Source organism: Elephas maximus, chromosome X (assembly GCF_024166365.1).
Source record: "Elephas maximus indicus isolate mEleMax1 chromosome X, mEleMax1 primary haplotype, whole genome shotgun sequence".
Lineage (NCBI taxonomy): Eukaryota > Metazoa > Chordata > Mammalia > Proboscidea > Elephantidae > Elephas > Elephas maximus.
The window spans coordinates 78,164,497-78,182,036 of record NC_064846.1 but is presented as its reverse complement, the minus strand read 5'-3'; the positions used below and the strand labels follow the sequence as shown (position 1 = coordinate 78,182,036).

At 35.0% G+C, this 17,540-nt stretch overlaps 1 protein-coding gene across 4 annotated transcripts in view; it reads left to right on the top strand.

Annotated features, from left to right (window-relative positions):
* Window positions 1-17,540, top strand: part of DACH2 (dachshund family transcription factor 2) — a 758,076-nt gene that overhangs the window by 628,023 nt on the left and 112,513 nt on the right. For all 4 annotated transcript variants that reach the window (XM_049872470.1, XM_049872468.1, XM_049872469.1 and 1 more), the window contains exons 5-6: window positions 336-494; window positions 5,627-5,799. In XM_049872470.1, the coding sequence (XP_049728427.1) occupies window positions 336-494; window positions 5,627-5,799 (332 nt within the window). The remainder of the gene's footprint in view (window positions 1-335; window positions 495-5,626; window positions 5,800-17,540) is intronic.

Below are 17,540 nucleotides of genomic sequence, written 5' to 3'. Positions count from 1 at the left end.
TATATATATATATATATATATATATATATATATATATATATATATTTTGGAGGATGGGAATAGGAGGCAGTAGTGGACAGTCTTCAATATATAGGTACTTCCAAAAGCTATTCATTATTATTCCAGTTTTGCTTAGACCAGTTGTAAGGCAAGAGGGTCCTTGTTATTAATGAGAATAGTTTAGTCTATTGAAAGCTTTTGAAGCCATTTTAGAAATGAGCTACCATGTTCAATAATAATTTTTTAAGAGGTAGTACTAATGATTACAATCCTTAAAAAAGGCCTTCTCATGGAAAGTTGTCACATTACAATTTGTTCATATGACTGTTTTTCAGGTGGCAGTGAATCCTCCTGGGATAAGGATAAGATGCAGTCTCCTCTTGCTGCTCCTGCACCCCAACATGGAATTGCTCATGCAGCTCTGGCTGGCCAGCCAGGCCTTGGGGGTGCTCCCACCCTCAATCCACTGCAACAGAACCACCTGTTGACCAATAGTATGTATACTGTCCTCCCCAAAATGGGGGGTGTTGAGAAAAATACCATTGGAAACCCACTAGATACCTTGGGCTTGCAGGGTTAGTAAAGACTGATTGACAGAGTGTGGGTATCTTGGGAGGCCATGTAGCAGAGTAGTTAGGAATGTTGACTAAAGTCACATTGACCTGGGTTTGAATTTCACATCTTCCACTGTTTGACTTCAGAGAATTTGTCTAACTTTTCCATATCTCGGTTTCCACAGCTATGAAATAGGGGTAATAAAACACCCACTTATTAAGGTTATTGTAAGGGCTAAAAATGATCAAGGAAAATCTGTTAGCAGTGGCTGGCATATAGTTAAGTACTGTATAAATTTTAATTATTATTATTACTTAGTAAGCAGACTATGGCTAATATATACAACTTCAAGTTTAGATGATGTTTTTATGGCCTTTAAAAGCTCAAAAGTCTGCAACAATGCAGGACTTGTATATATTACTTGGCTAACATGCTACTTTTCTTACAAACAGGAAATTCAGGACAGAGTTCCATTACTCCCTTCCCTGAGACTTTCTTTTTCCCACTAAATGCTGGGATTAAGGCAGCAGAGGGGTTCTGAGATATTTTCATATGATGTCCCAAATATTAATGAAATTTATCAGCTGTTAAGCATGTAAAAATAAGATATGATGCCTTATTTTAAAGAGGTTATAATCTCAAGAGTGAAACATCCCATACAAAATGAAATGTTAAGGAAAGCAAATAAAACAAATGCCAGAAAATGTATAAATATTATGTTATGAGAAGTCAAGGAATGACTAATTAAGGTAGACCTGTGCTTAAAAGAGAAGGAATTTTAACACAGGCAAATAAATGGGGTTAGAGAGGCAGATTTCAGGGGGAGGTATCAACATGAGTGAAGGCTGAGGTGAATTAAAGCTGCAGAGAGCTGCGAAAAGTCTAGTGGTGCTAGACGTAGTATAATGAGATAACAAAAGTAGAATAATGAGATATTGAAGCTAGAAAGGTAATTTGGAATAAATTCTAAGAATTTGAATTTTATTCTGGAGAGAGAAAATAGTCACCAAAAGTTTTAAAATTGGGGCGAAAGGCAAATAAAAGGGCATAGGAATAAAGAAACAGGAAGACAAGTTACAGGCAAGAGAGGATGCACGCCTGAACAAGGGCAGTCACTGTAGGAATTTCAAGATAATATAGAGGGCAACAGAAACCCTGGTGGCATAGTGGTTAAGTGCTACTGCTGCTAACCAAAGGGTCGGCAGTTCAAATCCACCAGGTGCTCCTTGGAAACTCTATGGGGCAGTTCTACTTTGTCCTATAGGGTCGCTATGAGTCAGAATCGACTTGATGGCACTGAGTTTGGTTTTTTGGATAGAGGTCAACATGAATTGTATATAATGAATGTGGGATTTAGAGCGAGGATTAGAAGAGGACTTAAGTTTGTAGCCTTAGTGGCTAGAAGGAGGTGGTGCCATGCACTGATATAAATATTATAGGAGTTGCTAGAGTACCAAGATGCATTAGAAATGATGCTTATAACCATCTGCATGATGTCCTTGAGGTTGGCAGAAAAGAAGTGACCCATTTTGGTGATTTATTAAAAGGATTTGTTTTCATTTCCATACTATTAAAAGTCTCTGTACATTTCTGGCAAGACACTAAATGAGCCAGATTGCTGGAGTGTTGTGTACTATTGATGGCTGTTAATTTAATGTTTTCAGCTTTGGGAAAAGGTTGACTTACATAATTCAGTATTTGCATATGCTTTGCATGTGGCACTCATATGGGGTCACTGTTAAACTGGCCTGTAATGTAAACATTAGATTGGAGTCTAGGCATTATAGTCAATTGACAGTTAGTTATTGCAGGTCATGATCTGAAAGTGTGACTTTTAAGTCCTTCATGGTTATTTGAAATGTTTGATGAATTATATCTAAAACTGTCAATGGGCTGTTAAATTCTGTTTGTAGTTTGCATTTAGTTTGCATGTCAATTGGACTTTAAGTAGGCATATGACTTGATATGGCCAGATGGTGTCTGGGTGATGCTGAAAATCTTTGGAGAATGAGGAAAGATTATTATACTGTTAGAGGGAACAAAGGCTTATTTAAGCATTTGAGAGGAATGCTTGTACTATTTTAACTAAATGGAGGACTGATGGCTACTTTTAACCCATTTGTGAGTAAAGCACTATGTGCTCAAAGAAGAATTAAAGTCTATAATTATCTTGGGTTCATGGGAAATGAGAGTCTTATACAGAGATCTACTTAGGTCATAGATATTTTGCTATTATGTTCCACATAAAAGTTTTAGGGGAAAGATAATCAGTGATTAACTTAATATATGTTGTACTGTAAACTTGCAAAACCCAGAACCTGTGTAAGGCAGAAACCTGTCAGAGAAGGAAAACTCAAATATTTTCCACTAAAACAAGAGATAAGTAATCACAGGAATTAAACTAATAATTAATGAATTAAATTCATAAAATTAATAATCACATGAAAGTACTTTATAACCAGTAAGTGGGGTCCGGTAGACTGATCCTAAAAATAACTTGGAGGTAGTGAGTCATAAGTTAGCATCAATAGAGGTAAAGTTTAAAATATTTTATTGATATTCTCTGGGGATTTAGAATCAAAGGGAAAAGAGAGAATGTTCCTTTTCTTTGGTTCCACACAAAATTTAAGTTTCTAGGTTTGTTTTGATCCTTGTGTAATTTTGATAACAGTGATTTTGTGATTGTCTTTCTCAGAAACATTCGTGAATGATGTGTCCTTCATTTATGAGTTCCTTTAATTGAGATGATCACTTTAGTGTTGTCTGAAACCTGTCATATCTGGAAGCTTGTTTTACTGCACTGTGCTGCCTTTGAGTTTTCTTGTCAAAAGCTTTAAACCATCCATCGTAGTTGAAATCTGGAGATGGACTTCAAATAAATTAACACTTCTTCCTCCTTCTAGCCTCATTTTTTGTCCTAAAAATACGTGTTTTGAGTGTATGTCTTCATAACTGCTGCTGTCGTCTTGAGGAATGAGATTTAGGGAATCTCAATATACTTCCTATAGATTCACTGTTGTTCCTTTTCTGTTGTTATATGGGAAGGATGAAAAAGTGAAAAGATGGCAAGGAGAAAAAAATGGTTGTTTTTAATAATTGATAATTTTGTGTAGGGCCAATGTAAACTTTGCCAATCATGGAATTTCTCTAGTCAGTAAAAATTTAGAAAAATTGTAAGCAATGATGTTCTGGAATACCTGTTAGAGATTACTGGTTCCTGGGCTTCTGTCCAAAATTAGAGGTAATGGATTTAAGTACATTTTAAATGCTATGGTTTACTTAGTAGTCATGTTAACATCCATAATGTTAGGCTAACTTGCCCTATCCTCTGCTTAAGAGGAGTTTTCTCTCACAGATCCCACAATAGTCAACGATTTTAATTTGCTACTTTTACTTGATGACATATCTGTGGCTGCTACAAATGAAATGTGGATAATACTTGAGCGATATTCTTTAAGAGATTTAAAATGTGTGAAAAATGTTATTTCACCTTGCACAAGAAAATAACTGGAATTCCAGATACTACTCAACAATACTGGTATTTGTTATTAAACAGGGAAATGGGTGAGTATTCTGATAGAGAAGTTATTTCTTTTGTCAAAAATTTCAAATCAGAGTTATAAACATTAATTTTAGAGATGTACAATTGTTTTGTGTTGTTGTTGCTAGGTGCCGTCGAGTGGGTTCCAACTCATAGTGACCCTATGCACAACAGAATGAAACAATGCCTGGGCCTGCGCCATCCTTATAATCGTTGTTATGCTTGAGTTCATTGTTGCAGCCACTGTGTCAATCTGTCTCCTTGAGGCTCTTCCTCTTGCCCACTGACCTTGTACTTTGCCAGACATGATGTCCTCCTCCAGGGACTGATCTCTCCGGACAACATGTCCAAAGTATGTAAGATGTAGTCTCGCCATCCTTGCTTCTAAGGAGCATTCTGGTTTTACTTCTTCCAAGACAGATTTGTTCCTTCTTTTGGCAGTCCATGGGATATTCAATATTCTTCGCCAACACCACAATTCAAAGGCATCAATTCTTCTTCAATCTTCTTATTCACTGTCCAGCTTTCACATGCATATGATGTGATTGAAAATACCATGGCTTGGGTCAGGTGCACCTTAGTCTTCAAGGTGACATCTTTGCTCTTCAACACTTTGAAGAGGTCCTTTGCAGCAGATTTACCCAATGCAATGCGTCTTTTGATTTCTTGACTGCTGCTTCCATGGGTGTTGATTGTGGATCCAAGGAAAATGAAATCCTTGACAACTTCAATCTTTTCTCCATTTATCATGATGTTGCTCATTGTTCCAGTTGTGAGGATTTTTGTTTTCTTTTTGTTGAGGTGCAATCCATACTGAAGGCTGTGGTCTTTGATCTTCATTAGTAAGTGCTTCAAATCCTTTTCACTTTCAGCAAGCAAGGTTGTATCATCTGTATAACACAGGTTGTTAATGAGTCTTCCTCCAATCCTGATACTCCACTCTTCTTCATATAGTCCAGCCTTTCGGATTATTTGCTCAGCATGGAGATTGAATAGGTGTGGTGAAAGGATACAATCCTGACATACACCTTTCCTGCCTTTACACCAATCAGTATCCCCTTGTTCTGTCCGAACAACTTTTATAATTAAAAGGGCATAAATATTCTAAATCTTGTTTTCTTCTGAAGCTTGAAGAATAAACATAGCAATATATTATAATAATTAGAAAGAATATTACTTGCTTCTTTTAATGACAGTAATGTTTGTATTAAAGATTTTTTTGTTTTTATGGATAGAAAGTTTGCATCTTATAAATATTTGGGGGGCGAGAGCAAGAACATGTTATATTTACAATTAAAAACCTGTGGTTATAGGAATATTTTTAAAAACTATAAAACATTGTACAGTCCCATAAAAAAAAATTGCCCAAAGAGATATTAGAATATAGTAAGAGTTGATTTTTTTTAAAGCCAACAAGAATGAAATTAGGTACTTTTTTTTTAGTCTTATCTCATAGCATCAATTTTGATGTGATTTCCTTTGTCCAAATAATGTTTAACTAACAATTTTAATATGTACTGTCTCTTTTAGGACTGGATCTGCCATTTATGATGATGCCTCATCCCCTACTTCCAGTCAGCTTACCTCCTGCATCAGTTGCCATGGCAATGAATCAGATGAACCATCTCAATACTATTGCCAACATGGCCGCTGCAGCCCAGATTCACAGTCCACTCTCCAGAGCTGGGGCCTCTGTTATAAAGGTAAGAATCAGGATTTAGAAGAGAACAAAGGCATTATTTAATGCAAATTATGGTAAAATATTAGCAATACCACTGAATTTTCAACAGTAACACTCAGCTGATTGGCTCAGTTGGTTAGTATGCAGTATTGATAAGTTTGGTTTCTGACTAGGCCTGTTAGGCTTTTTCAGTTCGTATATTTATTTGTTTTCATTCCGTGGTCACAGATTACACCTTTAATTCTAGCTTCCTGTCTGCAAATATGTGTACAATGTGTGGGAGGTATGGCAAGTCTAATGACAGAGTAGAAGAATGTGCGAAAACTATTCCCATTGCTGGAATGAAACAAAGTAAACACTGTGCATCATCTTTGTATTTTAGAGGTAATTAATTGTGGGGTAGTATCAACCATGTTGGAGCCCTGGTGGCGCAGTGGTTAAGAGCTATAGCGAGTTATGGCTGCTAACCAAAAGGTCGGCAGTTTGAATCCACCAGCAGCTCCTTGGAAACCATGTGGGGCAATTCTACTCTGTCCTATAGGGTTGCTATGAGTCGGAATTGCCTCGACGGCAACAGGTTTGGTTTTTATCAACCATACGGGTCTTGTAGTCTGACAGACCGAGGTTCCAATTCTGGTTCTGTCATTTATTAGCTGAATGACCTTGAGTATGACACTTAACCCGCCTGAACTTGTTTCTTCGTCTGTAAAATGACGGTCAACGTAATAAACAATCCCACTTTTACATTGGCTGCTTGGAGACAAAACCCAAAACCAAACCCAGTGCCCTCGAGTCGATTCCGACTCATAGCGACCCTACAGGACAGAGTAGAACTGCCCCCTAGAGTTTCCAAGGAGTGCCTGGGGGATTTAAACTGCCAACCCTTGGGTTAGCAACTGTAGCACTTAACCACTACGCCACCAGGGTTTCCCATTTGGAGAAAATGTGAGTAATATATATATTAAAAACTATGAAGCATTAATTGTTCATTATCATTTATATCATTATCATCATTATTAGAATATTATTTTTCAAAAAGTTCATGACTATTGGATAATGAAACACAAAGGAGATTTTATAGTCCCGTCTTTGGTGCTGCCTTTGCCTTTCCTCTATGAGTTTGGCATGTGGCCTCCCTGTTCTATCTGCAAGTATCATGTGAACTAGGATTTTGATGGTTTTTTTTTTGGTGAGAGGATGATATAAAGGTGTATAAGGATCCTAAGAGTATAGTTTGGTAAAGTAGAGGGTCAGTGAAAAAGAGGAAGACCCTCAACAAGGTGGATTGACACAGTGGCTGCAACAGTTGGCTCAAGCATAGCAACAATTGTGAGGATGGCACAGGACCAGGCAATGTTTCATCCTGTTATGCATATGGACACTATGAGTCAGAACTGATTCCACGGCACCTAACAACAACAAGAGTATAGATCAACCCATTAATTTGTCCCTTTCTTCCTTCATTCAGTCAACAAATATTATACCCTTGACATATACATGTCATTGTATTAGACAATATGGGAGAAATCTAGGTAAATAAGACATAGTTCATGTCTTCCAGGACCTCACCGATTAAACTGGAGACAAACAAAAAGCACCCATTTAATGTATAATAACCAGATAGAATGTGATGGATACCACAAGAGGATCACCAATTATTATAGGAGCTCAGAGGAGAGAGATGATACCCAGCTTTTGAAGGGATCAGGAAAGGCATTACATTTGATGGATTTGAACTGGGCCTTGACATATTGATATGAATTTAATAGATAGATGTTGGGGTAAGGGAAGCAAAGGCAGAGGAAATGTGAGATTTTAAACCAGTTTGTTCCATTTTGAAATTATTTTCCAGTTTTGGGAGCCTCAAAAACACTGAAGAAAATTGGAAACAACCTTTGTAGAAAAAGAAAAGCAAACTTGATAATTTTTATTCAGCTGCGCATGTATTTCCATGACCAAATGGAAGAGTGCTTCCTGTAAAGATGGTGGCCTTTAGTGGGTTAGTCTATCCTAGCTTATGAAAGACCAGTTTTTTGAATCTTTGCTTAGGGCATAAACTGGGAATAAGAGTTGTCTTTGAGAGAAAAATCACCTGTTAAAAGATAAAATAAGTTTCCCATGATTTTGAAACTAAGTGGCTACTATGTAAATGCGACCCTGCACACAAATTGGGAAATTCTATTAAGAAACAAAGCACAGCCTAAAGTAATGGCATTGCCATACTTACTTTGAAATGATGAACAAATGCTTTGAACAAAGGCATACTTTTGAGTTTTTAATAAAAGTACATTTGGTTTGTCTTCATAAACACTATTACACAGATTGAATCAGCTCCATTTTGGTTGAATGTTTGGGACTTTTGTAAGCTTTGTGAAGAATTTAATCCAAAAGGCACTTGGAGATGAGACTCATGGCTAGTATTTGGTTATGGGTAGTGATGATGATGAAAATGGAAAGGGTAATCATCTCTTTAAATATTTTTAACTTATCAAAACAATACAACTTTATTTTCATTTATTGCTGATTGGTCTATTTCATATGCAAACTTTTGAAAAGAGTCAGAACCTTCTCAAGCATATAATTAATTACATGCTACTTTTTAAAAGTTGACATCAGATCACTTGCATATTTGAGTCCTGCCAAATACTCAGAAACCATTTTATGCTGTAGAGAAATTGGGTCTACTTTTATATAATTATTTTGACTAAAGTTAGTTGATAAGGAAGAAATTTTTTTAAAGCTGATTTAAATGAATAGTGAGAGATGTTTTTAATATAGTTGCCATTTTATTTATTTTTGAAAAACTATTATTGCGTAATAGCGGCATTAATAACTTTAATATATTAATTCCCAGGAAATACTGTACTAAAAATCCTCTAAGTAATTGACAAATAGGCATTCAGATGTTTAAAGTTTCACTCGCCTTCTGAGAATAGTTATCAATATAGTACTAGCAACATGGTTACCAAGTATTGTTTTGTTCTGTTGTATATAGGGTTGCTATGAGTCTGAACAGACTCAATGGCACCTAAAAACAATAATATGGTTACCCAATTATAAGGACAGAAATTTCGTGCCTTTGTTGATCTACATTTCACCAGAAATTTGCTTTCAATGTACTTCTTGGTGAACAGCTTCAAAGTTAAATCTATTATAATTCTGCAGTCATCAGGCAAACCTATGTATTGAGACTTCATCACGTAATACTATTTGGGAGATGCAGAAACAATTTAAAAAATCACATTTGCTCTATTTTCACTTATAATTTTTTATCTTATTTGTTTCATATAAAAAGCAAATATTTAAATTACCATTACTGAATGTTTTATAATATATTTGAATTAAAGCCCTAAGGTTTTTTTTTTTTTAATCGTATTTCCCATTTAGACTTAAAATGTTCTACCAAAATATACATGATCAGAAGACATAATATTTAATGCTTAGAAATAAATGTCAGAAGTATGAGACTGGATTTCTTTCTGACAAAACTGTTATAAATTAAGGAAAATCACAAAATCCTCTTTTCTATGTGTACTATAATCTAATGTGATTATAATTTCACCCTCTAGCATCTCTAGCTAAAGGTCAGCCAGGTATTTCCATTTTAAATCCCTACTTTTGACAATTTATAACACAGCTCAAAACAAAACAAATCTATATCAGAAACTTGATATACACAGTAAGAGACCAGGACATATTATCCAACCAGCCAACCTGTTGCCGTCAAGTTGATTCCAACTCCTAGCAACCCTATGAGACACTTTATAAAAACTCTAAAATATGTTTACTTGAATTAAAATTTTAGAAAATTTGCAAAAAGAGTTGCCAAATCTGTTGATATGTTTACATTATTCCTAATGTTTTCATACCTTTATTTTTACTTTCAGGTAAAACTTTCTTTTTTTCCGTATTATCTTAATAAGTCCTTGAATTAAAAAGCAACGACAATTAACTGTGCTATTGAAACAAGTTTTCAGAGTCCTTCTAAACATCTCTTATTTTTCTTTGGCATGGTTTGAATAATGCAGATGCCTGTGCTAGCGGTTGTCACTGATGACCACAAGACTGGTCACAGTTTCCATCAGAAGCTGCCATTGTTGTATGTGTCTAGAATATTAGGACTGTGTGATACATAAATGATATTAAGTTAGAGAAGGACTGGCTCTGCAAACCAGAGTTTATTTTTAGCATTTATTATTTATGCTCAAAGGTCCTGGGAGCAACTATTTAACACTCCTGTGCTTCAGTTTTAGTTTTTGCAAACCGGATCTAATTTTGTTCACACTTACTTTCTATATTTGTATTTCTGCTGATCAAGTCTACATTTAAAAGCTGGTTAGGCTAATTTATAATCTCCGTTAACTCATAATTTTAATTCAGACCAGCCAATTTGGCATTTGGCATCAAGCTCATTTGTTAACTAATTCAATCAGAAGATACCACTGGTATCTGGTTTAAAAAGTACATTGGCCCTTTTTTTTTCTCATTCATGGAGCCCGTATTAAGCATCAGGTAGTTTTCAAGGCTTACATTCCAGTAGGGAGAGACAAACAATACACAGAATAAATAATTATATGATTTCTGATGAAACATTTAAATAGAGAAAATGATGAACTCATATGTACTATTTTGAAATCATGCTTTTGCAGAATTTGTTGTTATGTTCTATGAGAACAGGATTTCTGAGTTCTCAAGCTACCAACAGTATAACAATTGGTTCAGAAAATTACTGAATATTTAACAATTGGCTCTACTTTGAGCAGGCGCCGAGATGACACTTATTTTAAAGTATTACACCAAATATGAAATGTTTATCAAATCAAGCTCTCCATGCCAATTTTCCCCATATCCATTAAACAAAAAAATACTTTTCAAATCAATTTATCTTTATTTTCTATCCCTTTAGAAAAATATAACTTGTTAACTAACAGTTTGAGAAATCTCTATAAAGATAAATGAATAAGCAGTTTGTTTTCTAATTGAAACTGTACCACCTTAACACAGACCAATGAAGAGAATAATTACGTGCGGGCTGTGGCTAGTGGCTACCATACTGGACAGTGCTACTCTAGTGGCTATGTTCTACGCATCTTACCAAGATGCACTGCTAATTGTTTAAAGATTGTGGAGGTGGGGAAATCTATTAAACTATAAGCAAATGCAGATATTTCCTTTAGAAGTCTAAGCTATTAAATGTTACATCACTTCTTAGAGTCCTAAAAAGCTATGGCTCTTCCTCTTACCTGTGAAAAGAAAAAGAAGCAATATTACTTTAGTCAAATACATAGAACATACCCACTACAGCAGCACTGTCCAATATAGTTGCTACTAGCCACGTATGGGTATTTAAATTTAAATAAATTAAATAAAATTAAAATTTCAGTCCCTAAGTTGCAACTCATCGACTCATAGGGTCGCTATGAGTCGGAGTACTCGACGACAGCAGTTTTTTTTTTTTTTTTTTGGAAGTTGCAACTAGTCACATTTCAAGTGCTCAATAGCCACACATGACTTGTGGCTACTGTATTAGACAGCACAGGTATAGAACATTTATATAATTGCAGAAAGTTCTATTGGACAGTAACGTTCTAGAGCATTAAGTAGGGTGAATGAAATGTCCAGAATCATCAGTCGTATTTCTGAAAGATAGGATAATAAAAATTTTTTTTTTTTTTATAATACAGACTTTAAAAATCAGCAAGTGTATTGTAATTCGCCTTGCAGTTGGCCAGAATGGATAGCTATTGCTGAATATTGGCTTACTGTACTATTCTTGTCATTGATTTTAGTAAGAAAACAGAGAAAAGAACATATAATTCATTGATTTAGCAAATGTTTAACGTATGTAAAGGACTGTATTACACTGTCTTGTCAAGAACACAAAAATGAAAAAGACATAGATCCTGTTCCCAGAATAACTTATAAAGTTATATGCAGTTTTTTGCTAGAGTCATCATAATTTATTAGTTAATTAAGATGCATTGAGAAGCAGATCTTGTTGTTTTGGGCTCTAAAGTCAGGTTATCTGCCTGGATTTGAATCCTCATTTCACGATTCCTGGTTATGTGATCCTAGGCAAATTACTTAACCTACTTGTGTATCAGTTTCTCTCATCTCTCAATAAAATGGGGGATACTAATAGTACACAACCCATAGCATTAACATGAGGCTTAAATAAGATAAAACATGTTAATGGACGTAGAACAGTGTTTGGGACCTAGTAAATACTTAGTGCTAATATTATTTTATTTATGTTTTAGAATACATATAGAATACATATAAAACCAAACCAAACTGCCCCATAAGGTATCCAAGGAGTGGCTGGTGGATTTGAACTGCTGACCTTTTGGTTAGCAGCCAAACACTTAACCACTGTACCACCAGGGCCCCAGAATACATATAGAAACAGTAATAAGTAGGAACCAATGTCATAGCTGAGAGCTAGGCTGAGACAGAGGTAGCTTTCCCTATACAGATTCTTCTGAGTACTCTGTTATCAGTACCAGGACCAAGGGTAACCCCACCATAGAGTGCGCCTAAAGGCATTGGCCTTTCTCTCTAGAGACCATTTGTTCACTTATAATGTCTACCTTGATCTCCATGCCACAAAAGAAGGGTTAGAAGCCTGGCAACTAGTAGAGGCAGGACAAGGGTGTCCATTTTAATATCAGGTTTGATATGATTTGTATGTTAAATAATCTTTGTTTTCATGTGGATTCTTTAGTCTTTGGACTAGGAACGTTTACATGCAATATGAAAACACCCATAGACCTTTCTTTCATCCTCAATGATACATTAAGCACTCAATAAATATTTGTTGCATGTATGAATGAAAGCTAAGAATTCATTGGATATTATACATTGAAAGAGTTTCCAACATAACTGATCCTTAATGATACCAGTTTTAATTCTAAAAGTGGAAAAGACATTATACGTTGCAAACAAATGCCTTTTTTTTTTTTTTGCCAGGAAGCAGTTCAGAAATATTGTTAGGCCAGGCACATAGTAGCCTTTAGTTCTGGCTCAGATCCCTTTAGTGTTAGCTCAGCTATTAGCATTTGTAGCTAATAACTAATATAGCTATAACATGAATTGGAAATCACATTATGACCATTAGGCTTGCAAGACTATTCATCCTTCAGTTGTATCACTGAATGTGGCAAAATCCTGGGGGCTAAAATACCTGAGTGTTATACCATAAATGTCTATTCCCTATTTGATGTTTAAGTATCATATTTTTTTTCCTGTACTTGTGGGAAACTTTGTAATGTCAGTGTCCCATAACCTTCCCTGAGAACAATTTTTTTAAAAAATAAGTAGTTAGCTGTTATTTGGCTGTTTACCAATAGCATCTGATTAGCTGGAGTTTTTTGTTGGTTTATTTATTTTTATTTGGCTGAGCAGCTGGCAATTAACTAATTGATAGGAAATGGTCACAAGGCAGTGGCATTAGCATGTGAACATCTGGTATTAAAAATTAGTCAGCACGGAGAGTGTTTTATGTAATAATTCAAATTCACTGAATAATCACTAGAAGAGTCTTATTTGTAAGTGCTCAGTGGAAAAGACAAAGCTATTACTATCTTTTAGAGCATAAGATGAAGACTCATTGAGTAAGAATTGAGGGTCATTTTTGTTTAGGTAGGTGGTTAGGTGGCAGAGTTCCAAGCCCACAATATAATTTGAAAGCCATGCATTTTCTCATTGAACTACCCATTCCCCTGCTTGAGGGCATTTACATGCCATGAGTAGATATTATGGCTAATTCCCTTATGCTCTCAGCTTCTTCCAAGACAAGTGGACACACTGGAGAGGTGAGAGGGTGCTTTGTCCAAATATCACTGGGTTATATTATGTGCCTATGATTTTGGACTCTTTCATGGTTACATGTTCCAGCTGCATTCCCCATCTGGCATCATTTCTTAGGCACAATGTTACATTGCCTCTTATATGGCAAGATTTGTATTATACCTTCACAGCCACTGCACTGTGGAAACTCCCAAATCTTAAGTATTTATTGTTTTCTCTGAGGCCATTGGTAATTTACTTAGCAACTCTTGAAGATAAAAGGTAAGAATTTTGTGGACTCATCTTTTCATAGATTGATGAATGATGAAGTACACGTATGATGATGACCTTTAGCCTGGAATGGGAGCTTAATAATTACTTCATTGCATTCTGTTTTTTTTTTTTTCCTTTTTAGCCTGAAGAGCCTCCTTGCCTGTTTTTTCCTAAATTCAGGAAAACTCTGATATATCTATGTTAATTTAAATATAATTTTAAATTGGTAATTGTGAAATACAGACCAATTATAAAACTGGTTCTTAAAGATCCACAAGTATGCTTCCAATAGTATTCAGAGATACCAAGTTTGGGCATCAAATTCTTCCCCCAAAGTAATGGTAAGCCAAGTTAAGTAGCAACAATGAATGAACTTTTTATTTTTCTGTCCCTGGTTCTGTTGTTAAAGTCGATCAAGGTACAATCAGTTCTGCTTCTGCAGAACTCTGGTGACAGTACAGAAGGGGTGCATCAATTAAATATGATATATCAAGACAAATGTATGAATAAAATTCTAGAATTCAGATAAACTTCCAAAAGCCACTCATCAGCAGTGAAATGCCATTAAATCCTCTAGGAATTCATTAATAGATTAACGTTTGGGAGAAGAACTACAGTGACAGTTGAATTCAATTTAAATAAAAAAAAATATAGAGTATATATTACATGTCAACATTAAAATGGTTATTAAAAGGCAACTGCACACACATATATGTACATATAAGCACGTGGTAGAAATGTTTGATGCACATATATTAGTGCATTCTAAGTTCTGTATATAATACTTCATTTCCAAGAATTTAAAAGAATATATTGGATCTCCATGAAAATGGGCAAAATTAATATTTTAGTGTCAAGAAACTAAATCCTAAATCAAATTGACTATGTTAAATCTTACCCAAAATGGAATTTTCTAAACAATGGCTCTGCTCTTTAAGGAGGTTCAAATGTACTTTAAAATGTTTTAATACAGTGAATGTCTTCTTTGACCATTTGTGACATGTCACAAAAGAAAGAGAAATGGTAAGATAGAAGAGGGGATAGTATACATTACTAATTAAAAATATTTGCTATAATATTCCTTTCTTTTGAAGCACAGCAGCCTTGAACTACATAAGTAAATTTTAGAATCTGAGTTCCTATTAAACATAATTTTACTTATTGCAAGTGGAAATGGGAATTTGGGAAAATATGTATCAATTTTGGAAATCTCTCTCCTTTGTTTCTTTAAATGCATCTGGAGAAGAATTCTGCAGTGTTTCAAAGGAACAACAGCTGTTTTTGATGGGAGGAGACTAAAACACACAAGGAGTAACAGGATTGTCGAATTCATAAACGCCAAATAAAATGAAGTCATCAATGTGTATAAATGATTGGAGTTTTAGATTTGCAATGTTCCTTTTTAAATGCCCTTATTGATTTGTTGCAAGTACTGTTAACCCTGTATTTTGCAAATGGTGAGGACATTATCACTTGTGTTCTCATTTGTAATAAAACAGATTAACTTGCTGTAAAATCTTAACTAAGCTGAGACACAACAGTAGCCACCTAATGAACCGAGGCACATTGCAGTTAAGTAACTAAATAGATGCGTACTGGTTACAGGGCTGAAAAATGGATCTGTTTATGTGCAAAGGAGAAATTGTTCAAAGAACTATTCATTATATTCGAAGAAATTGAACATTCCAATACCACACAGCTATTTTTTAAACCCACCTAATTCTTAATCAGTATAAGACTTTGAACATACCTACAGTAGTTTAAATAGTGAAAAAAGTTTGAGTTCTGTGATGCCTTAGAAAACGATGATAACGAATTGAACCTTGATTGAATTTGGGAAGTGCAGACTGTAAAATCTTAAGGCAGAAATATCGCTTCATGCAAACTGTTACCGTCACTCTTAATAATCACTCTCTAAATCATGTTCTCAAAGTCCGTTTATTGTGTCATATTATATGCTGTTGAAAATGGCAAAGAAGGGTGTAGGGTAAGTTACTTAAGTTCCTGCTGTTTCATCATATTGGTCATTTTAAGCTTTGGGGGGATTTCCTCATTGCAGCATTGTGTTTTTTCTTATAATTCATAGCATATTCTATTTGTGAAAGTAGGTGTTCATAATTAGCTTTCATTTTTTATTGGAAAGAGTGGTGGGCAAGAATAGGTATCACTGTCAGTTGATTTCTCTTGCTTTTCCAAACCATCAACTTTATGAATCACTAAAAAAAAAAAAAAAAAATTCCATATATCGCATATGCAGCATATACTGCGGTAGCTGTGATTCCCGCTGGCCTCTACACAGTGCCTTTTGTTTGGTTGGTTCTATTTTTGCACAGTAACTGCCATGTTTTGTCCCTTTCCACTCATTCAGAGGTCCATTAGAAATAACTATAAACTGTGATTTTCAGTAAATTTCCAATTTTAGAATTCAAAGATGAATTTAGAATGATCTACACTTTATGTACATATTTTGGCATCAAATCAGTGAAACAACACAAAAGTGAAAAAAAAAACAGATTTTGGCTTCATACATGCAATTCATTGCATTGGTACTTGTGTGTGTGTGTGTGCGTGTGTGTGTGTGCACACAGGTGTATGCATACTATTTAGAGAAAGTTATTTGTTAACAAGACAGTTTTGGTTGAATTTCACAATTCATAAACTGCTCATCTTTTCAAAAAAGTGAAAAGGTGTGGTATAAGAGCTTAATAGATCTTGCCCTCCAACCACGTGTCATCCTTTCAATCTACAAATAGAATATTTGAAAATATTACCATAGAATTTTTTAATTTTTCTTTGTGTGTGTTGTGTTACAACTACATATTTGCCAGTGTACAAAATATAAATGAAATATGTTAGTATACTACTCTGTTTTAAAACGTTGTTGAGGCATGGCGGCAACTGTAGGGACTTTAAAATTTAATACATTAAAAAAATTATTTGTGATCAATTATTATATAATGATGCTGCTAATATACTCAAAGACTACTGTTCATTGTGTTAATGTTATTTAATTAATACCAAGTGATAACATAAAACATTTTTAAAAATCAGCATAATACAATGATGACTAGTAGTTTTCTATTGCTGATGTTACCAATTACTACAGATTCAGTGGCTTAAAACAATGCAATTTATTACCTTATCGCTCTGTGTGTCAGAAGTCTGACATGTCACACTGGACTAAAATCAAGGTATCAAAACAGCTGCATTCCTTTGTGGAGGCTCCAGGGAGAATCCATTTCCTTGACTTTTCCAGCCTGTAGAGACCTCCATTCCAACTGATGTGTAAATCTGACAGTAATTTAGTTACTGTGATCAATAAAATAGCCATACACCTTTTCTTCCATATTTGATACATTCCACATTCCGATTATTAATGGGTGTTTGCAGCTATTTCTTCTCATTTTGAGTCATGCCACATCAGCAAATAAAGATCCCAAAAACTTTAACTCAACCCATGTCATAAAAAGGTTGACTCTCCTTTGTGGACGAAGCTCTTCCCCAGTCGTATTTTGAGTGCCTTCCAACCTGAGGAGCTCATCTTCTGGCACTATATCAGACAATGTTTCTCTGCTGCTATCCATGAGGTTGTCACTTTTCAATTTTTTTTCAGAAATAGACCGCCAGATTTTTCTTCCAGGTCTGTCTTCATCTGGAAGCTTCACTGAAACCTTTCCGACATGAGTTCCCCTGCTGGTATTT